Below are 21,492 nucleotides of genomic sequence, written 5' to 3'. Positions count from 1 at the left end.
CTCAGGCACAGCATTCTGTCACATCACAGTCGGTGATGTAACAAAATACTCGACATACAAATGTTCGAAGCAAATCGGAGATTAAAAAAAGACCCTAACATCTCTACCGTATCGCCAAGAAATTCATCGGCTTCTCTTCTCTTCTCAAATGAATGTTATTGTCATTGACGCCCAAACATTAAGCGTGCCAAGCTTCGGATCCTCATCTGATGCAAGCGCTTGAGTCTAGTATTTGTCTGTCTTGTGCTGCTTCCATGACCGAATCTAGGCAGCCCTTAAAAGTTTGTATCCAGGTCCATGCTGCTCATGCTTTTGTCTAACATCTGCTGCCAGCATCATGGCTGCCAGATGAGCTCCATTTGTCAATCACAGGGCGGGGCTAGCGCCACTGGGCGAAGAGTCAACAAGAACAACGCAAAAATATTGCTCAAGGATGAAGGATTGAACACTTTGCCTTGTACATAGGGGAGTATTGTGAAAAAGTCAAACAATGAATCATATGGTTTGATTCGATGAGATCTGCCATTGAATGACAAGGTTTGCTGGCAAACACAAAAGTAAAAGTGGTGGGGCATCTTCAAAGCTTCAGCCCAATGCCCAGCGTCATGCTGATCAGCAGGTGATCCTTACCTTTTCTGAATAATTGAAATAGAACATTAACAATATTATCAGATCAGGTGAGAGGTCTCAAGTGGACTGATTTATTCAGCTGTTTCTGTTGTGCACTGCCATGCACTGATGGACTGATGCTGATGAGCGGTTTCAAGGAAGATGCCCCACTAAGTATCATAATCTAACCAATCATAAAACACACATTCCAACCACTGGCTGTCACTCGCAGGCGGCGCTGGAAGAGAAGTGCACAACAACAAACGGCTAGAGAATTATCCGGGCCAAAGGCTAAAATTTTCTTTCTCCACGCTCACGTCAAAAAAAAGATCACCGATCCCCCGCCCTACCAACTTCATCATACGTAACAGCATTTTGATATATCCAAAATGGCCGCCTTCGATACCTACCAGACAACCCTCACCGGCCGCTACTGCAGCCAGGAGCTGTCCCAGCTCTTTAGCCAGCGCTCCCGCCACTCCACCTGGCGCAAGCTATGGCTCTACCTCGCCGAGAGCGAGAAGGAGCTCGGCATCAACACCATCACCGACGAGGCGCTCGAGCAGATGAGGACTCATCTCACTGTTACTGACGATGACTTTGAGGTTGCGCGTCATGAGGAGAAGATCCGACGTCATGTGAGTTTTGTTGATACAGTGTCGTGGGGATAAGCGAGCTGACTAGCGTACCAGGATGTCATGGCTGTAAGAAGCATGCTTGAATGACGATTTATCCAAGGCTGATTGAGATACAGCACGTTCATGCCTTTGGCCAAGCTGCCCCTGCTGCAGCTGGTATCATCCACTACGGCGCGACGAGCTGCTACGTCACCGACAACACGGAGCTCATCCTCATGCGCGACGCTCTCGATCTTCTCATCCCCAAGCTCGCCAAGGTTCTGTACAACCTGCAGAACTTCGCCCTCGAGTGGAAGAACGAGCCCACCCTGTCCTTCACACATCTTCAGCCTGCGCAGATCAGCACCGTCGGCAAGCGAGGTTAGTACTTTTTCTCTGGAGGACAAATCGTGTTCTGACGGTATGCAGCTGCGGGTTGGGCGCAGGATCTCTTGATGGATCTTAATGAGTTTGAGCGCGTGCGAGCTGAGCTCAAGTTCCGTGGTGCGCAGGGCACTACTGGTACTCAGGCCAGTTTCCTCGAGATGTGAGTTGCTCCTTCGGTGTGGCTGGGCTAGTTCTGATGATTTTTAGTTTTGGTGGTGATCATGAGAAGTGTGATAAGCTCAATGAGCTGCTTTGCCAAAAGGCTGGCTTTGAGGAGTGCTACGATGTAAGTTGATGATACTATTTCTCTGGTACTTGACTAACAGTTTTCAGATCTCAACACAGACATAGTAAGCTTGACGATGCAACTGGCTTCCTTTGTTGATACTAATGATCCTTCAGCACCCGAAAGGTCGATTGTCTCATCGCCAACGCCGTCACAGGCCTCGGCACCACCGTCACTAAGATCGCCTCGGATCTGCGACATCTCGCCTTCATGAAGGAAGTCGGCGAGCCCCGAGAGAAGGGTCAAATCGGAAGCAGCGCCATGGTCAGTCATACTTGTCTGCGAGCTTGACGACATACTAATGCACTGCCAGGCCTACAAGCAGAACCCCATGCGATCTGAGCGAATTGCCAGTCTCGCCCGAGTCCTCCAGTCCAAGGCCGCTACCTACCAGAGCACCCACTCCGCTCAGTGGATGGAGCGATCACTTGACGATTCCGCCTGCGTGAGTACACTTGTATTGTTCAATCTTTGGCACATCCTAACAGATTTAGCGACGAATCGACATCCCCGAGATGTTCCTCCTCGCCGACGCCGTCGCCATCACCCTGCAGAACGTCACAGAGGGTCTCGTCGTCTTCCCCCTCAAGATTCACTCCAACATCATGGCCGAGCTCCCCTTCATGATCACCGAGAACATCATCATGCGCCTCGTCGCAATGGGCGTGTCCCGACAAGAGTACGTCCAACCTCAACCTTAGCCTAGCCATCAAATACTGACCAACCTAGGGCTCACGAGCAAATCCGCGTTCTCTCCTTCGAAGCATCGCACCAGGTCCAGAGCCTCGGAAAGTCCAACGATCTTGTTGAGCGGATCAAGAAGACCGAGTTCTTCAAGCCTATCTGGGCTGATCTCGATGGCATGATGAAGCCAGAGCTGTACATTGGTCGCAGTGCGCAGTTGGTTGACAAGTTCTGTGGACCGGGAGGAAAGCTGGAGAAGAAGCTTGCGCCTTACCAGGATTCTATCCAGAAGGCCAAGGCTGCTGAGTTGAATGTTTAAGGAAGTGTGAAAGATGAAAAGAAAATAGAGCTTAGGGCTGGTGGTACCCAGTCATGAATAAAAGAGGCAATAAGCCAGGAGGCATTGAGTCAAAAATTTATTATCTTGTCGATTGAACCTGGAACGTAACTATCATGCTTTAGTCTGGAGGACCTCGGGGCAACAAGACCCGAGCGGTACTGCCCATACGTAAGTTATGCCAATCGGCTACCCTAGTAAAACGGAGCGTGGAGATCCGCACTAACCCCAACGGCTCGATATGGAGTTGACGCATTAAGCTTTGAAAATCCGGGGTGCCTTGTCGTGCCCCCAAACATTGAGAGAGACACGATTATTGGCGGAATTATTTGAGCTGTTGAAATACCTGCTAGGGTTAAAATGGTTGGATGAACTTGCCGGATATGAAGGTATATAATTCACTGAGGGGACACATCTGTTCATTTCAGCGGTCAAGTTCTGTGATCATTCTTATCTCATTATGAAGTTCCTACCTCTCGCTGCAAGCATCCTAACCCTCTTTGGAGGCGCTGAAGCCAAGAAGTCTCCATTCTTCATCTTGACAGGCGACTCTACCGTTGCCACCGGCGGAGGTTGGGGTGATGCCCTTCTGAACAGCACCAAGAAGCCCGCAGGTGGTATCAACATCGCCAAGAACGGCGCAACGACTGTATCTTTCCGATCTCAGGGCTTATGGGATACTGCTCTCGAGAACGTGAGGAGTCATAAGAAAGATCACGAAGCTATTGTCACGATTCAGTTTGGCCACAATGATCAGAAGATTCTTACGTTGGAGGAGTACTCGGATAACCTTTCTACTATGATTGGTGAGGTCAAAGAGGCTGGAGGAACAGCGGTAAGCTTGACCTTGTAATTCTGGTGCAGTGACTGATTTTGGTAGATTATCGTTACGTCCCTTACCCGCCGTACTTTCAAGGACGGAAAAGTGATCGAGAATCTTAGCAACGAGCGTGATGCAGCAGTTGCTGTTGCAAATAAATCTGGCGTCAAGTACCTGGATCTCAATACTGCGAGCACCAAGTATGTCAACGCTATTGGACAGGAGAATGCCCACAAATATAATGAGATTGAGGGAGATCGCACTCACCTCAATTTCTCTGGAAAACTGGTCTTTGGAAGGATTGTGATGGATTTGTTGGTTGAGAAGAGACGTGATTTGGCACGGTATGTTGCGACGAACAAGAAGTTGAGTCAGCTTATTAGGGATGGGATTTATGCTACTGGAGCGGAGTGATTTTATAGGATAGTCGGAGTAACAGAATACAAAGAGGTTGAAAGTCATCCCAAGCTCACATGCTGATCATCATTCCAAATCGGTGCAGCCTCTACCAGATCGGCGTCGGTTGTCCCTTTGAAGCTGTCTTGGGAGGATAAGACGCGACCACCGTCGTCAACCATACAGAGTATGCAAACAAGATAAATCCCGCAACATACATGATAGGCCGATCAAAGATCTCAGGTAATACAGCAGCGCCCAAGCTGAACGGGGCAAACGTCTATATCGCACAGGCCACATTGGTAAGACAGAACCCGATCGACAGACCGTTTCGTGAACCACGAGATAGATACTCGTGCGTCGGCCCGACGATCATAAGGACATTGGTGAGCGCTCCTGTGAGCATGAAGCTACCGGTACCAAGAAATTCGATCAATATCCAGACCACTGCAAACATGGCGAGCTGCAGAAAGAAAGTGTATGTCAGGATAGAGGAAGTAGCGGGTTGTTTTCCAAAGAGAGGTGAAAAGGTAGCGATGCGGTCTTTTGGGCTTTGGATGGTATACCACATGCAGAATATCTCAAGAACTGCCCATACTGCCAGTGAAAATGAGGTTGACACGAAGAACCAGTGGTAATTGTAGCGGGGTGCCGCCTCGGCGAAGAGGTAAACAAATGTCAATTCGTGAGCGACGTAAAAGGTCTGCATCCAGAAGGGTATAGGGCCTTGACCTTCGCGGATGAGGAGTCTTATAGCGTATGTGTATTGTAGAAAGCCGACTATGAAGCATGCGTTTGTTGCGATCATGACTGGGGTGTTGTTGAACTGGAGATTCTCCGCGATGCGTCCATAGTAGTCAATATTCATGATGAAATGGAACAGAAGGATGTGACAAAGCTTTTCGTATTGTCTATCGATGGATGATCCCGAAATGTTCTAATATTTATTGTATTAAATATTGGACAGGATCCTGACCTATACTCAACCATACCGTGTAAGATCGGGTTGTGAGATCAACTGCCGAGAACGGTCCAGCGTCATGACCCGAAAATCCTGGTCTCGGTACGATCCAAGACCCCGGAGGCCCGTCGTACTCTGGGAAGACAGCTAAGGATTGTGCTCCAGGCTAGTGGAGGAAAATCACCCAGGACCTTGACTCTAAGTGATAAAATTACTTAGGCAAATCTAGTCTAGGCTTAGAGGGCTCTTTGCTCAGTTCATTTAGAGTCCTCTTCTCAAGTCTTGAATTTTGTTCCTTGAGGCCAGGTAAAAGACTTAGTGATTGTAGGGGGTTTGTCCTCGTATCTGTGGATGTTGGAGAATTCTGATTGGTGCCTCGTATTTCACTCGGCACGCGTATTGATTTGCGATAATGGACCGGGACTAGATGATCACTTGACGAGCGGGATTTTGAAAGAGCGATGAAAAATAGATCTTGTCAATTTTGGTAAACGTAGTATACAAATGACCCCACCCTAACTTCAACTCGCAGTGTCCCCAATTGGGATGGAGCAAACAAATTACCACTGTGGCCTTATGACCTAGAAAGAGAATCAATGTCCAACTCTTCAGTTCGACGTCGAACCAGAAGATTCGTCGAGTAATCGCCAAGAAGCTTGAACCCCGAGTGAGAAGGCCGTGGAGTGCAACCCTCTGGTAGCTTCCAGTCATACTTAAGCAGCAAATGACACAGCAGGATCTTAATCTCATTCGCAGCAAAGAAACGTCCGGGACATGCGTGGATACCATGTCCGAAACCAAGATGCTCAGCGCTGGTGCTGACAAGATGAGCTTTCTTGTCATCGCCTGTCTGACGCATCTTGACAAAGCGATATGGATCGAACTCAAGTGCGTTGTCGTAAGTGTCGGAATCCCACATGTGCGACATGTTTCCGATGATCTTGTCGCCCTTCTTGAGGATATCGCCGTTGGGGAGCGTGACATCCGCCGTGGCTACTCTCCTGAACGCGCCTTGACGAAAATGTTAGAGGGTCGGATGGGAACGAGGACTACAACTTTGACATACCGAGTATAATTGGTCGTAGTCTTTGGGACTCTTTAACCACGCTGTCCATCAACTTCAAGTTATACATCGCTGCCTTGGTTAAACCCCCTTCAGCAGTCAAGACCGCAATAATCTCCTCCCGAAGCTTCTGAAACAGCTCAGGGTGTTGACAAAGGTTGAGAAGCGTCTCGGCAAGTAAGTCAGATGTAGTATGATACGCCACGATCGAAACAGCAATCTGCTCTTTGGCCGGATCATGCTTCTCATACTCCCTTTCAAACCATTCAAGAGAGTCATCGAAAGGACACGGCTTCCCTTCAGACAGCGCCTTTTGTTTGATAGCATTTCGGCGCTCAATGTGAGGCTTCAGACACTGTCGTGCTTCGTTCAATTTCGCGCGGATCGCCCAGCACTGAGGGAGGAACCAGTGGATATACGGACGGAGCCATCTGGGATATTCTCGTAGATGGCCTCCGTAGCTAAAAGCTAATAGCGTATACTCGCTTGAAGTCCTGTTCCATTCTTCATCCCGGCAGAGCTCTTCGCCCATGAAGATTCTAGAGGATACGCGGGATACGACGCGGATGAGGTCTGCTTGGGGTCGGATCGCGTGCCATTCTGGGCTTTGTTAGTCTTGTCATCTTAACTGGAAGACGAAGGAATTACCTGTTGAGTCGGTGAGACAGTCGCGGATTGCTAAGGACGATTCTTCAGAGACGGGGCCCGTTAATCTGGCTAGAGGACTAAGGTTAATAAGCAGTAGAGAGAGGAGCTCGCAAAACTAACTCAGAGCCTTTGTAATATACTTGTTGATGACGGTTGGCATTTTAGGATCGAATCCAAAAGGGTTAAACCCAGGGATATATTCATGAGAGTCCTTTTCAAAATTAGCACCAAACCACCATTTTCAACACCGGCACTTGCATCTTTAGCCGGGGTCAGAAAGTCGAGCTGTCTGTTACTCTTTAAAGCATCAACCCACGAAGGAGGAATGACTAGAACGTTGCCTATCTCGGTATAAGCCCTGTATGGCTGATCCTTATAGACTGTTCGAGCGTTTGCAAGGAGACTCTTGCTGTTGGCGAGAAACTCCTTGACCACTCGCCTGTCGGTCAGTTCTAAAGGCTTCTTGGGGATAAGAAATGGGTATTTGTCTTCATGAGCGAAGAAAGAGAAGTTCACAACTAAGATTGTGATGAGGGAAATCGCAGAAAGAACCGCATATTGCGGATTCTGGAGTATGGTGTCGATATATGTCGACATCTCGGAGAACTGCCGATGGTGGGATGATGGATCTGAATCCTTCACGGCATTGAAGCTATACTTATACCATCCACGAGGGTATATTTCAAAAGAAGGATCGACATAAAATGCTGCTCTTCTCTACTTGGCCTCAATGTCCATTGCACCGGAGCTTTAAGACGCGAGTGCCGACGAGGGTACGAGAATAACTGCGCCTCAGTTCAACGTGTCAAAAACAAGTAGTACGAGTAGCGCAGATCAGTGCCTGGACCTCTACAAGGGCGATTATGTCACCCCAGCTGGTGTCTCTCGACTTTCTGATACCCCGAGAGCCCGAGTCCCTTCCAAAATGCCACACATCGTCAATGCATAAACGAAATGACACATCATATCGGCTGGAAAGAGCTCAACCCCGTGAATATCTTCGTTTCAATGTAACACTACAGTTGTACAGCCATGCAGTACATGAGCCAATAGGATAATAGGTGTATACGATTATAACCGGGATTTTCGCCAAACGTTTCCTGTTTAGATCGCCCACGCCTCACGGACCCTCGTAACCCACACTTTTAACGACAGCCAAGCATTGGGGCGCATGGAGGGTCCGTGGAAACTCCGCGGACGGAGAACGGGGTGTATTGAAGGAGATTAGGACGAGTCATGCGATGACGATGATAACGGTTGTGAAACACGAGGATAGTGGAGAGTAAACGGTTATGGAAAACCGAGGGGAAATGTCGTGGAGAGTGAGACAAACTTCCAGTAGACGATAAGCTTACAGCTTCTGCACCATTGATAGGGGCTATTACTTCGAGACGAACTCTATCAAGATCAGCGTAAACTCTGAGCCGTAACTGTTTGATAAACTTCAATAACTCCAAAGTTTATCTACGTCAGATCATCACGGGGATGGCTATGTGATTGCGCCGCAGCACTGCAGCTGACCAGCAGTCTAACCATATTGGCTATGCCAAGGGTGATCGCCTACCCCCCATCGGCAGTTTCATTCCCCTTAGCAGCGAGCGGTCTTTGCACGGCCCGCACCGCGTCGATAATCGGATTTCGGCACTGGAAGGGGGTGTGAGGGCGGAATTGATTGCGCTGCGTTGCGCGGAGGAGAATTACGCAGGATTTTCGCTAAGCCACCGGATAGCGCATACTGATTATAAAATTGCATTTCAATTGGACGGTTGCACGGCCTTTAATGCTGAGTTTTAATGTGAATTGGCGTATGGATCCTCTGTTGTACCAGTTCCGTATGAAGCGCGAATGACTGAACGTATCTGGTTACATACCACGAAAGGAGAGAGAAACTGCTGTGCTGGAGTTTTGGAATACTTGTGACGACTTCAATCAATACGGAATATCCAGCTTCTGTGAGTTCTGGACGGGTGGACTTGAAAAAGTACTGCTATGGCGGGCGCTAACAGACTTACAGGGACGGGACGCGCAATTGCTGCGTCAGAACCTTATTAATCAGCTCACTAGCGTGGGGGAAGATAGTGTATAGGGCATGATAAGCATGATGACCAGCCAGACATACTCCCAGCCTGACCCCGAGGGAAACTCAGAGCTCAAAAGTCTTGCTCAGAACGCCAGTTCCATGCTTTCGAATTTGAGCCAGGGTGTGAACTAGAGAGCTAGCGGCACTCAAGTCTCGGCGGCTAGTTTAGCCTTATGCAACAGAGGTCTTTGCTACCAGATGCCTTACGTGTGCTGTCACAAAGTAATGTCTACTTGTGAGGGCCACGAAAAAGTGGAGGCTAGCACTGCCGTCTCTTCTATCTGGATGCCCGTTGCTGGATGGATCCCTGGATCAAACGCCATCTTTACACAGCAGAGGGACTTGGGAATGGCATGGGCTGAGTACCAAGGACACATCGCGCATAAGAGCACTGACGCCAATAAAACAGCCTTTGGTCTTGTGGGTGCAGTAAATCTACTCTGGCTACAGAACGAAGCTATTTGCTATAGACTGCGGAGTGTCGGCGTGGCGTTACATGAGATTCAGTCGGCCTCTGCGGCAATAGGCAATAACCTGCGCCATACTGAAACTCTGATGGCCTTTGCGGACAGATCTATTGGAACATCTATGATTGTGAATCAGGCGGCTATCCAAGCGGGGATTGCAAAGGCTGTGAAATAGTTTCAGGATACTTTGTCTGCGGTCCAGGCACTCGTCACGACTGACTCGAATATTCAGACGAATGGAATCACTGCGGATATCGACGCGCCCAGCGTCTATTCAGAATAAAACTAGACGCCACATAGTGAGAGCAGTAAACGTAAATGAGATGGGAATTGTATTAGCGGGATGTTCAACTGTAATATCATGCAGGTGTTAAATTAAACTCAGACTTGTGTCCCAGACTCCAATCCAGCCTTGTATACCAGCTCACCATCACTGACCTCAAGGACAACAATTTCCAAGATAATCAACTTGTGCCGAAAAGCCCATGGCCTCATTCCACATCCCATTCACCCGTCCCCACTTCGCATCAAACCCCGTAACCATCACCAAAGCCTCCAGCTCAGGGCTTCCATTTCGCAGTAACTCGCCCTCACGAATTGTAAATATAGCCTGAGCTGCAGTGATGCATCCACTCTTATACATGTCGTTCATCTCGATAACGAGGGTTTTCATGGCGCTGCGGTGTCCCAGGATAATATTTCTCAGTGCCCATATATCTTGATATAGTTTGGAATGTGGCGGCGCGCTGTTTCCATAGGAGTAGAGCCTGTAGCCTAGAGTAGCTAGTTCCTCCCTTAAGACGTTGAAGCGTCGCTGGAGATCAGGAAACTGGGTTAGGTGCTGGAGGGATGTGCGGAGGGAGGCTTTGAGGCTGGGTGTGACCTTCATGTTTGCGGTAGGAAAGGTTTGTGGTTGTTTTGTGTTGAACCCACCGTTACTTTGTGTTTTGCGCGTAGAGTCAGGAGTCAGAAGCGCAGCAAGATGCGGCCACATATTTATAGGTCAGGAGAGAGCGTTGGAGTCTATTTGAAACCTTTTCAGATGCAGAGAAACTCAGCTCAAAGCTGCCAGACTTTAACCTTTTATTTAGCAGTGGATGATGTATAAATAAGATTTCACGATAATGGAGTATTGATGAGACTGACGAACGGAATTATAACGGCAGTAATCAATATTGCCCAGGTTGTCATTCAATGATCTAGCTATATAATAAGACAATTGTTGAAAGCCCTTTTCAGCTCCTGAAGTCTATCACAGCGCCTCTTCCTTTTCGCTTATATTGATCAGCCTCATCATCCATGTCCATCAGGGACTTACAGGGGTGAGCGCCAGTGGAGACTTCTCAAGGCGGGGCAAAACGGGAGGAGAAATTCCATACATCTTCACCAACCTCACAATGGACGTGCAACCCTTGACGCCCTTTCCATATCAACCCCTCAGATCCGATGAGCTGAGACTGCTACTTGTCAAACCTGGCGACACTGATTTAATCCGTGTTGAGCTTAAAACCGTCAAATCCCGCACATCGCAACGGTTCTGGGCCTTGTCTTACGTCTGGGGCGCGAGAGAAAACCCCGCTACTATCCTTCTCAACGACCAGCCATTTAGCATCACGAGGAATTTATACAATGCTCTGTATCAGTATCGCCGTCATGCATTTCATGGCTACAACAGTGACAAGGCAATGATCTGGGTAGATGCCATTTGTATCAATCAGAATGATCAGGTCGAAAAATCAATCCAAGTTCCCCGCATGTCAGAGATTTACGGTCACTGTGAGCGTGTGTTGGCTTGGCTGGGCCCGGTTGGCAGTGATGAGGAACTTAATGTTTCCAGACTGGCCGAGAGGTTGAAGCACTTCCACTCACCTGCAGATTCTGGCAGTCAAGACCTGTCGGAAGATGAGCGAATCACAGCATTCATGCAGGCTGGACGTTCTGATGAAAGCCCCGCAACTGAGGTTGAGTCTGTTCGGGACGCCTTAAGGTCTATCGGCCATCGCCCATGGTTCCGACGGGTCTGGATTCTTCAGGAAGCTGTCCTGGCAAAGAAACAGCCGATCTTGCTTTGTGGGCCTCATGAGCTGGGGTACGAGATCTTTTTCAAGACTTGGGTATTGATGCTGGATCCATCTGAGGATGGTCAGCTACTTTACTCATTCATGGCTAAGAATCCAGTCAGGTTCAAAGCTATCGAGCTGGTGTATAAGAATATCCTACAGTCCAGAAGTGAAATGGCCCCGGAACAAGCAAAAGGCTCTGTGAGTCAGGAAAAGCAGTGTGCTCTTGACATAGTTAAGCTGTTGAATGAAACAACAGAGCTGGAAGCTACGGTTGCTCATGATCGTTTGTATGCTCTGATTGGGCTCTTGGCTTGCGATCCTCTACCCCCGGCTCTTCAGCCAGATTACACCCAATCTTTCGAGGAACTCTGCTACAAGTTCACAATGTTTATTCTTGAGCAGACCCAAGATATTCGTGTATTGAATTTAGGGACTGTCGGCAATCTTCCAGCTGTGCCATCATGGACACCAGATCTGCGAAATAGCTGGACAGCAAGGTCCAATTTGACACCCAGTCCTGGGAAGTGCTTCAATGTTTCTGGGGATGGCAGGACTCTGACCATGCCGGCGATTATTCTTGGCCAATGCGTGTCTGTTTACAAGCCCGTCACGCCTGATACCGACACTGGTCTAGTATCGTCAGGAGAGTTCCTGCGGTTTGACGAGGCTATAGTCAAAGTTGCAGCAGCTATCCGAAGAGTTACTCGCATGGAGGTTATGACCGAGTGGCTCAAGTTTCATCTGTCTGACATATATACCGAAGAGAGATTAACTCAAAATCCGATCATTGTGCAGAGAGTCATGATGGCTTATGTGTGCATGGTTCACAGCCAACCACTCTCCTCACTCGGCACAAGATTCGGAACGGAAGAACAGTTGCAAGGTGCTTATGGAATGGTAACAGACCCCATTTTTCAGCAGAGTATGGTTGGGTGTAGTAATTTTGTGCTACAAGATGGAACAGCGGGGCAATTGCTTCACAGTGGCGCGGTGGCAGCCGTTGGCGATGCTGTCTGTGTATTTCCTGGGCTTTCAACTCTTTTCCTTATACGGAGAAGTGACGATGGAACTTGTCGAATCATCGGCCAGGTGTCCAAATGGGAGAGCATTGGAGCAAGTTTGCCTGCTGAGCAGCTTGAAAGCTACCGTCGGTCTTTTGAAGCTGCGCATTCAGGAAGAGAAATTGATAGTGTCGTTAGAATAGTAAGTATCGTGTGAAAGCATAAGGTGAAGGACCGTTACAGAGCGGTAGTGGCTAGGTCTCTGGGAAGGATAATATTATACCGTCATCAGAACTGATCCAAGCTGTGTGTAGTGATTAGTGAAACATGTGCTATGTGGCACAAGTCTCAGATTCAATAGTGCCATGCAGGTGGGATTATATGGCCATGCTTGCAAATGATTACTCGAAAGACTCGTTGGACCCCACCGGGCTCATTATCTCTCGGTTTTCTTCCCCTTTCCGAACGGAGAGGCACTGTAGCGTATGAAGCCATTCATATGTACAGAGATCCGATAATATGGGAAGGATGGGGGATCATATTATTTCAAGCCTTCTAATGCCATGATCAGGCTACCGTCGTGTGGCACACCAATCAGCTAAGAGCTATTCGAGGACAACAGTGATACAACAGCTCGAATCCTGCAAGAGTGTGGAGATAGTAGCATTCGAGCCAACAGTGGACGAAAGGAACCGAAGTTACACGACCTTCACATTTGGGTTATGTTGCGATGAATCGCGAGGCTGAAAACAACAGGAACAAGTTGGGGTTTGTATAACACCTGCGGAGACCCAACAGTTGCTTGAAATCTTTGAACACCAACCCAAGCCGTTCTGTATTGTTCTTCGTGGAATTGTATTCTTGCATTCATGAGATTCCTCCGGCCATGATCGAGACAGCCGAAGCAAGCCCGTCTATCACGACTGTTCAATACCGAAGCCGGGAAGAGGCTACAACGATCACGGATGACGCAGGACCAGTTCTAGCATCCAATTCCGCCAAGAAAACCAGTAGCGGCCAGCATATGATTGGGAATGATACACATGAGACCCCATTCTTACACAAGGAACTACGCAGAATATCACAGGCTCGGGAGATATCTAAAACTTTCGATTCTTTGGTTTCTGAGAAGAAGTCTGAGGTTGACTTTCGAGATGCAGCAGGAAAAACAGCACTCCAGGTTGCCCTTGAGCTTGATCTTATAGTAGAAGCAAATACTCTTGTCCTCGCTGGAGCGGACGTCACCCTGAGTAGCTTCGACGAGGAGAAACTTATCCACTCAGCATGCCTCGACGGGCAAACTGAGGTAGTGGAATCGCTGCTTGGGAGAATTACGAACATCAACGGTACACATATCAACAACGAAACTCCGCTGGCCGCAGCTTGCGAGATGGGCCACATGGATGTTATTAGACTATTGCTTGAAAACGGGGCCGACGCGAATATTTCTAATGATGATGGGTGGACGCCACTCCACTGGGCCTGTTGGGGGCATCAGGAACACATTGTTGAGCGTCTTCTTCAAGTGGATGGATTGAATATCAACGCCATTGAAGCGAAAATGAACCAGACACCGCTCAATCTAGCCGTAGAAAGAGGCTATCACTATGTCGTTTATCTACTCCTTGGGAACAATGCGGATCTCTACATCAAGGACTCAATGGATTTTACTCCTTTGATGACGGCAACGAGAGAACAGGATTTGGAGATGGTTAGGTTGATACTTGGGCACAAAGTTGGATGGAGAGACGGTTACTTGGAAATAACTGATGAGCGTCGCTATACTCCTCTCCATGTAGCCAGCATGCAGGGGTCTTGCGGAATAGCCTCTGCGCTGATCAGCGCTGGCGCAGATTGCGATGCTAGATGGCGAATCGGTCATGCTGACCCTGACTGTCCAGATGATCCTGGATGGACACCATTGCATTTCGCCTGCTTCCATGATCAAGACGAAATCGTTCGTCTTCTGTTACCAGAGATACCATTATCAGGGGTCGAGGTGGATGCCGAAGCAGAGAATCGGAGAACTCCCTTACACGCTGCAAGCCTAGTAGGGAGTGAGCGTGTCGTCAAGTTATTACTTGAAAGAAAAGCTGATATAAATGCTAAGGACGATGAAGGGAGCACTCCATTGCATCTCGCTAGTGGTTACGAGCCGGGATGGAGAAAACGAACAGCAGAACGGGATCTGATAAAACCTGATCGCGACTCTTTCGAAGATTCAGAATCCGTGAAACGGTGTTGGGACTCCTCGCCCAGACAATATGTATCTGTCATTGAGCTTCTGATGCGACATGGAGCCGATCCAACCATAATTGATGAGTACGGCTACACAGCCCTACATAATGCGGCGATATCTGCGTACAAAGGGAATATTGAGAAGCTCCTCAAGCTGATGCAACCAGATACCCTTTCTTGGAGAGACTGGAAGCAAAGCCCAATTTATTCTGCGCTTCTGGGTGAGCATCCGCTCGCTGCCATGAGATCTCTGCTCGCCAAACAGGAAGTCAAGGAAGCGCCTTTTTGGAAGAATGGTGGAAAGCTTCAAGTCATCGAGATGGCAGCTAAAATGATTAAGCCCTTTGATATTCTGGGTTTACTATTCTGTGAGCTGCCGAGCGAGCGCGAAATTGTAGTCACTGAATCTGATAACTGGGGTCCGATTCAATGGGCAGCACACGAAAGACTTCCAGGTGTCTTGTCCAAGCTTATCGACGACGCTGGCCGTTCTGAAGACATTGGTATGATGGTCCATGAAGCATTGCAAGCAACATCCAAGTCGATAACCTCGAACGAACTGGAGCATGAGTTATCCTGCGAAGTCCTGGTCCAAGTCATGTGGATTCTTATCACGAACTCTCAACGAACGCCCAAGAACGTGGAAGCAGTCAGAGTTGCCTGGAACGCCGTGCGGGATGGTGCGGCTAGTCAAATGGGGGCAACAACGTCTCACATTGCTGAGCCTTGTGATGTATTGTGGAGGCGAGCATCCCATCTCAGAGATCACAATGAAAGGCAAAATCAATTGATCCGTCACGATAAAGAGTCGAGTCCACTCAAAGATAATAGCAACCTCAAGGCAAGCCTACATCCGAGAGATCGTGAACCTTGGCAAAAGAAAGAAAGACGCGAGAGGCAGTTCGGAAAGGAGCCAGGGGTCGAGACAAGCAAAGCAGTAAACAGACCTACCACCTTGGGCACTTTGCAGGACATTCTAAAGGACCCGCCGTTTGCACAGATATCTCAAACGCACAGAGACGAAGTGGACTACAAGCCTCCAGTGCCTGGACTAAATAATAAACGGATAGTCCAAGCGGCTGAAGCCACTGTTGTGGCATTCTTTAAAGCTAATGGAGAATCGGGCAGAATTAGGAGAAATCGACCGATAAAGGAAGTTGTTTACGATCCAGGACCTACCGAAGTAGTGGGAACGGCAATCAGGAATCTGCTTGATATGACTAAAAGAGGATCGATGCGTTTCAACAGCAACTTATACGCCAAAGAGAACCTCAAACTCACCTGGGTTCATTGCCTTCTACCAATGTAAGTAGCAGTACAAGTCTGAGTGAGACCGCCGCTGACTCGAGATAGATGGTTTGGATGAATGTTGGTGTCCTATTTGCGATTTTAGAGCTGAATGGCAAACATATGAGCAGAAGTCATACTGACATTATTTCCCAGGACCTTCTCACCACAATCATGTCACATGAGCGTTATCGTACTCGCGACTACTACCAAGTCAGGTCCTTCTTCCGTGATAGTTGGGTTGAAGTCCCTGACAAGGAATCTCGTTCGCGAATGATGAGGCCCCGGTCTGTGATCAGACCAGAGGAGAAGTCAACGGACGTCCAGTCAAGAGAAGAGGAGGCAACGGAATCACCTACACTCATCGAAACGGACAAAGATGAGGATGGAAGTAGAGGTTCAGAAGCCACCGAGAGCGAGACTAGACTTGACGACTCGAGGTCAGAGGATCAGAGGATCTACGACGACTGGGACTCAAAGCCTGGTCAGCTTCCGAAGAACCCTCACGAATTTGTGCCTGCGTCTGCTATCTATGTTTTTTGAACATCTATCTAAGTTTCTAGACACTAATACCCTCTTCTAGATGCCATACCTTTCCTATTCTACTCATTGTAGAGATTGGGATTCGAGACTACTCTCACACGAGTGGGATCTAAAACAAAGACATGACCAGTACGAAGAGCTGTTGGATACGTATAAGGGGAAGGATAAGCAGCAACACGGTTCGCCAACTCTTGATTAATGGTACTGCCAATTCGCTCAAGAAGATAACGAAGCCATAAACGACCAGAGCTGTAGGAATGAGAGCCAAATTGTGAGCAAGTATTTCAGAGAGAATGAGACAGCAGGGGATATGGGCATTGAGAGAGAGCCTAATCAGTGGACAGTTGTACGTGTTAACCAAGTCTGGATCTGGGCTATTTCAACAAGTAGGTTAAATATGGCCTCGAACAAGTCTTGAGCTAACGGAACCCCAAAGAATGGGCCATTACAGCTACCGCATCACCATTAGGTGGCAGCCCTGATTTACTTGTCGAAGAGATCCTGAATTCTCTAAGCAAACATGGGGAATACGGCGGTAATGGAGCACAGCCTGTGACGGCGTCTGAACTAGTACCAGCGATAATCGATCATTCATCGGCTCGTACGAGAGAAGATCCGACGATGGCGAGCGTATCTCCGTTGGACAAACCTTTTCTCACTATATCAACAGAATTGTAAGTCGTTAGCTAAACACTGTATATCAAAGATTGACAAGGGTTTAGAGCAGGAAGGAAACCACTGTATTCGATGACTTCCGTGCATGGCCGCCAAACGAACATCAAGAGAAGGAAACCCCAAACGACAAACAGAAACAATCTTTTCAGGTTAAAAGCTTGATTGGGGGGCCGAGCCTATCAACTACCATAGAAACCAAAACAACACAGACAGCCAGGCAGATTCACAGCCACGGCCATGATATCAGTGCCGCGATCGTCGATTACGTCAAACTCTCCAACGCTGTTACTGTAGATGCTGAGTGGAGCTAGCCGGTTTTAAGCAATTCTATCTTCACACCAGTACCTCTGAAAAACTGTCATGAGTCATACGGTAGTACGTTTTATCGGCTGGGTTGGAGAGGCGGCCAACATCGGCAAGAAGAATATCTCCCCCGATCCTAGCCGGCTGTGAAGGTTGTAGCGCCGAAATTCATGGAAACTCATGGAAGCAATACTGTAGCCATTGAAGGATCGCAGTTACTGACTCCCGCAAAGCCTCCTCCGTACTAGGCGATCCTCCGTACTAGGGTAACAATGACAGTACCCCACATATCCAACCTGTCTACTCCTTGTTAAGGATTTTTTGGTGTCGATAGGACCACTTTCTTAACAATTGTATGCCAAGAAAGTGTGATGATAAAGGAAGGTGAACGCAGTATCCGAGGTTGACGGTGACGTATGCTACAGGGTATTTTAGCGGCATGTCTCACATGCAAACGTGCGTAATTTCTTAGCGAAGTGCTGTCAATCACGATAAGATCGCAGCCCTGGCAAGGATTAAATTTCCGCTAGCGGAATTAGGCTGCACATCAGCGGGGCAACGTCGGACCTTATGCACTCCAGTAACCAGGAACGTCCTCATGTTAATGAAAACGGCCGACAGGTAAAAGACAATTGATAGTCAAAGTACCGACGAACAACATTTGCTCAGACTGAATGCGTATTGAATGTAATAAACAAGTGCTACCTTGGTAGATCTCTTCCCGCGATGAAAAAATGTTGGTTTATTTCGGCTAGAGAGACGCATTGACGTTTGGGCCGATCCAGCACAATAACAAGATCAAGTCTTGATCACGCGTAAGGTGGTTGGGAAAGGGCAGCCTCATAGATGACTTTACTTAAATAAGCTAGTGATCAACTAACTGAGATCCACAGGGCTTGTTTCATTTTCCTAGGGGGGTCCATTTCTCTTGTAGTGTCACACATACAATGAGAAAGCCAAGACAAGATGGCAAAACAGAACTCTTCTGTAGTGACTCCCCAACCCTTGATCTCCTCCTTTCCATCATGTTTTTGAGTAAAACTCGTAGTAGTGACTTATTGCCTCCTATATTACCTGACCATATACGTGAGTTCTTTGCATAGCTATCGCGACAATTCTAACTGACCGTCGTCCAACCGAGGCTAACTAGCCAGTGGAAAATGACAAGGGCTTGGTGAAGGAGGGTCATCGAACGACTAAGCAAGGATTGGCTATCTTTCAGGCCGAGTGACCGACGCAGATTTCAGCGTCAATGACCATGGAGCCCGGAGAGCCGAGCCGTTTCGGCGACTGGGATACCAAACTTTCTAACACTGACCTTTGCCAAATCCGGCTATACTCATGTACGTACATCTCTGATTGAGTACTGCTTCTCCTGAGGCTGATACAACTGAAAGTTAACCTTGTCAATGAAGTGCCTTGCAGTCAGTCTCTTCTATTATTCTCCGAACATCTTTAAGCTAGACAAACCCGGCTATGGAGATATTCGATCTGCTACGGCAACGCAGTTACTTCTACCGATATGGCTTGGACCAAGACCCCAACCCCCTTCTTATGACGCCGTGAGGAATGGAGGGTGAGACATTCAGGTCTCGACTTGGTGCTACCTGAGAATCATGGATGGCTGGCTGCCTGATCAACCCCTGTCTGCCTACGCGAGGCGACAGAGCTCTGACAGGAACCTTAATCCTTTTCACACCACACGAAAAACTGTAAGATTTACCCGTGTTGCTTTGTAAGTCGTAGATCCATGTCCGCTTCTTCTTGTTTCATCCTGGCTGCAAGACAGCCTTCGCCAATCCGACCACCAGCGGATCAGATGATCTACAATCACACCCGCACCCAATGATGTAGAGACAATTACTAAAACTGGGCCTCCCACATCAGACTAATGGTGGTTTTGCTGCCGGGAAATAGTACCGGGCATTCCCCTCGCCCTTGACAATGGGTTTGATTTCCCCATTTGGATGGGAGGAGACTTGGCTGTCCTGGCGAAAGTTGAGCGAGCTGCTAGAAACATTATTCTTCAGCAACCAGGGTGCTCAGCCTTGCGCATCGTATCACAATTTAAGCGCCCATGGCTCAATGCAGATGTGACAGTTGGTGATGAAAATGCTGAGCATTTACGATACAGACATTTATTGTCTTCCGAGCTTTTAAAGGAAGCGGTTTCTCCTCTGGCATAGGTAACGAATCTTTTAACGCAATCAGGCATATCTATTTCTCTTAACGTCTTCACAAATTCGTTGCAAGTGCTATCTTAATATACAAACATGGAACATCATAGCCTTGAACTGCAAATTACTTGTCACAGGGCCATTGAGACCCCTCAAGATGCCGCATACGTCCTGCATCAATGCCTCATTGGAGAACTACGACTCGTCTCTCGGGGACCTACCAATGAAGAAGCACGCCAGCTTATCGAGAACCATGCAGTCTTTGTCTATCCCTTCAGCTGGACAAATGAGACGCCTCACCCAGGTTTTAATGGCTTAGTCCCTTCACCCATACCCACCAGTAATGGTTATCATTCGAATTTGAGGCGATCATGCGTCGCATTGATGCACAAAGGCCAGCACTACCGCATTGAGGTCATCTTTTGGACACAGTCATTCATTTACTAGTAACTATCACAAGGAAAAAACAGCTTGCGGGATGACAGAGGGCATTGGGCGTTCCTTTTGTTGATTTCGGATGAGGCTACAAAGGCTTAATGGATTTGAAGCGATAAAAGAGGGACAACCTGCAAAGGACTTTTGGGTTTATTTGTCATGTGTTTTCAGTAACATGAGACTTTCATTCGATCTTTACTTATCACACAATTAACTTCATAACCCCTGTCTTGAGTGTGGCAGCCTGATCGGAGGGTTTCAGTGATGATCCTTGTAGACCACGATGTGACACTCTTGGCTTGGAAACCGTTGACACATCGCAACACCCTGTGCACACTACCGACGGATCTCCCTGTCACACTCGGTCATTTCGCCACTTGAGCCATTGGAAATAGCGGTCTAGGCTTAAGAACTGATACGAGGAGATCGCCTGAGGAGCTCGCCCTCCATTCGTCAAGACAGAGTTCGAAGGCGTTAGGCTACCGCCAAGGGCGTTGAGCTACCACATCCTGTGCGGGGCAAGAAGGGACAAACAACTTTAAGTTAACTTGAAAAGGTTAGCGAAGATATCGATGGAGCAGCTGATCTACTTTATCGACGCTAAGCGGAAGCTTTGCCCCGTATGGAGAGAGCGTGGAGTCAAGTGTGACCATTCGTGACGGACCACCAATTTGACGTAACTTGGATTCGCCAGGGAGGAGGCAGAAGAGATAGCCATTGGGCCATGGAAAGTACATACGTGATTTCTAGGAACTTTCCTTGCAGACTTCAGCAACCTGACCTGTGGATCTTACTACCTATAAATTCTGGCAACGGTGATTGCGGGGTTGCAGTACAGAATCGGGATAAGGCAGAATCTGAAACATGCATCCATAAAAGAGCTCTCTCAAGGTGTAAATGTATCACTGCTCGATGCTGAATGGAGCTAGCTCCGATTGAAGAATTTCACGTGATTCTTGCTCGACATAGCCAATTGGCCTAGAGCTACTAAAGCCGTAGTCACGAGATGTGATAGTTTGCATTGTACAGAGGATAGGTTGTAAAGTTCTTGCCTAGAAGAACTTACGCCATAACTACGGACCTTCGTCGGGTACTTCGAGGTATAAGAGCTTTAGATTATTCTAAAAGGAACCTTCTATTAAAGGCCTATAGCTATAGGCATTTAAGTAACTAGCTAAGTATTTCTTGCTTATTAAAAACTCTATAATAAGATTATAATTAGCAGCTAGCTTCTTACTGAATGTATTTAATCTATTTTATAATAAGTAGGTTTACTAGCTATAGCTCTTCTAGGCAAGGACTTTATAGCTAAACCTCTATAAATATAATAAATAACTAAAGTTTATATTAACTAGCAATTTAACTTATAAAGTAATATACTACTAATTAAAGTCTATATAATATTATTTAAAATA

At 47.7% G+C, this 21,492-nt stretch overlaps 7 protein-coding genes across 7 annotated transcripts; 4 read left to right on the top strand and 3 right to left on the bottom strand.

Moving 5' to 3' along the window:
• Positions 1-998: 998 nt before the first annotated feature.
• On the top strand, positions 999-2,902 carry FSUBG_7479 (adenylosuccinate lyase; the record flags this gene model as incomplete). Its single annotated transcript, XM_036685788.1, has 10 exons — positions 999-1,247; positions 1,302-1,313; positions 1,364-1,607; positions 1,656-1,773; positions 1,821-1,899; positions 1,947-1,963; positions 2,016-2,163; positions 2,213-2,344; positions 2,394-2,578; positions 2,629-2,902. The coding sequence occupies 10 exons, from the start codon at positions 999-1,001 to the stop codon at positions 2,900-2,902; spliced, it is 1,458 nt and encodes a 485-aa protein (XP_036536952.1).
• A 478-nt stretch (positions 2,903-3,380) lies between these two features.
• On the top strand, positions 3,381-4,154 carry FSUBG_7478 (acetylesterase trichothecene; the record flags this gene model as incomplete). Its single annotated transcript, XM_036685787.1, has 2 exons — positions 3,381-3,755; positions 3,801-4,154. 2 exons carry the CDS (start codon positions 3,381-3,383, stop codon positions 4,152-4,154), a joined length of 729 nt encoding a protein of 242 aa, XP_036536951.1.
• A 262-nt stretch (positions 4,155-4,416) lies between these two features.
• Positions 4,417-5,004, bottom strand: FSUBG_7477 (ABC superfamily atp binding cassette transporter permease; the record flags this gene model as incomplete). The annotated part of the gene is made up of 1 exon (XM_036685786.1): positions 4,417-5,004. One exon carries the CDS (start codon positions 5,002-5,004, stop codon positions 4,417-4,419), a length of 588 nt encoding a protein of 195 aa, XP_036536950.1.
• Positions 5,005-5,671: 667 nt separating this feature from the next.
• FSUBG_7476 (ent-kaurene oxidase) lies at positions 5,672-7,405 on the bottom strand (the record flags this gene model as incomplete). The annotated part of the gene is made up of 4 exons (XM_036685785.1): positions 5,672-6,108; positions 6,164-6,760; positions 6,809-6,885; positions 7,125-7,405. The coding sequence occupies 4 exons, from the start codon at positions 7,403-7,405 to the stop codon at positions 5,672-5,674; spliced, it is 1,392 nt and encodes a 463-aa protein (XP_036536949.1).
• A 2,389-nt stretch (positions 7,406-9,794) lies between these two features.
• Positions 9,795-10,244, bottom strand: FSUBG_7475 (uncharacterized protein; the record flags this gene model as incomplete). The annotated part of the gene is made up of 1 exon (XM_036685784.1): positions 9,795-10,244. One exon carries the CDS (start codon positions 10,242-10,244, stop codon positions 9,795-9,797), a length of 450 nt encoding a protein of 149 aa, XP_036536948.1.
• Positions 10,245-10,752: 508 nt separating this feature from the next.
• Positions 10,753-12,636, top strand: FSUBG_7474 (het-6-heterokaryon incompatibility; the record flags this gene model as incomplete). The annotated part of the gene is made up of 1 exon (XM_036685783.1): positions 10,753-12,636. The coding sequence occupies one exon, from the start codon at positions 10,753-10,755 to the stop codon at positions 12,634-12,636; it is 1,884 nt and encodes a 627-aa protein (XP_036536947.1).
• Positions 12,637-13,305: 669 nt separating this feature from the next.
• Positions 13,306-16,487, top strand: FSUBG_7473 (ankyrin unc44; the record flags this gene model as incomplete). The annotated part of the gene is made up of 2 exons (XM_036685782.1): positions 13,306-15,962; positions 16,076-16,487. The coding sequence occupies 2 exons, from the start codon at positions 13,306-13,308 to the stop codon at positions 16,485-16,487; spliced, it is 3,069 nt and encodes a 1,022-aa protein (XP_036536946.1).
• Between the last annotated feature and the right edge of the window lie 5,005 nt (positions 16,488-21,492).

This window comes from Fusarium subglutinans, assembly GCF_013396075.1.
Source record: "Fusarium subglutinans strain NRRL 66333 chromosome Unknown NRRL66333_c0000097, whole genome shotgun sequence".
Classification (NCBI taxonomy): Eukaryota; Fungi; Ascomycota; class Sordariomycetes; order Hypocreales; family Nectriaceae; genus Fusarium; species Fusarium subglutinans.
This window is presented reverse-complemented; position numbering and strand designations above follow the sequence as displayed.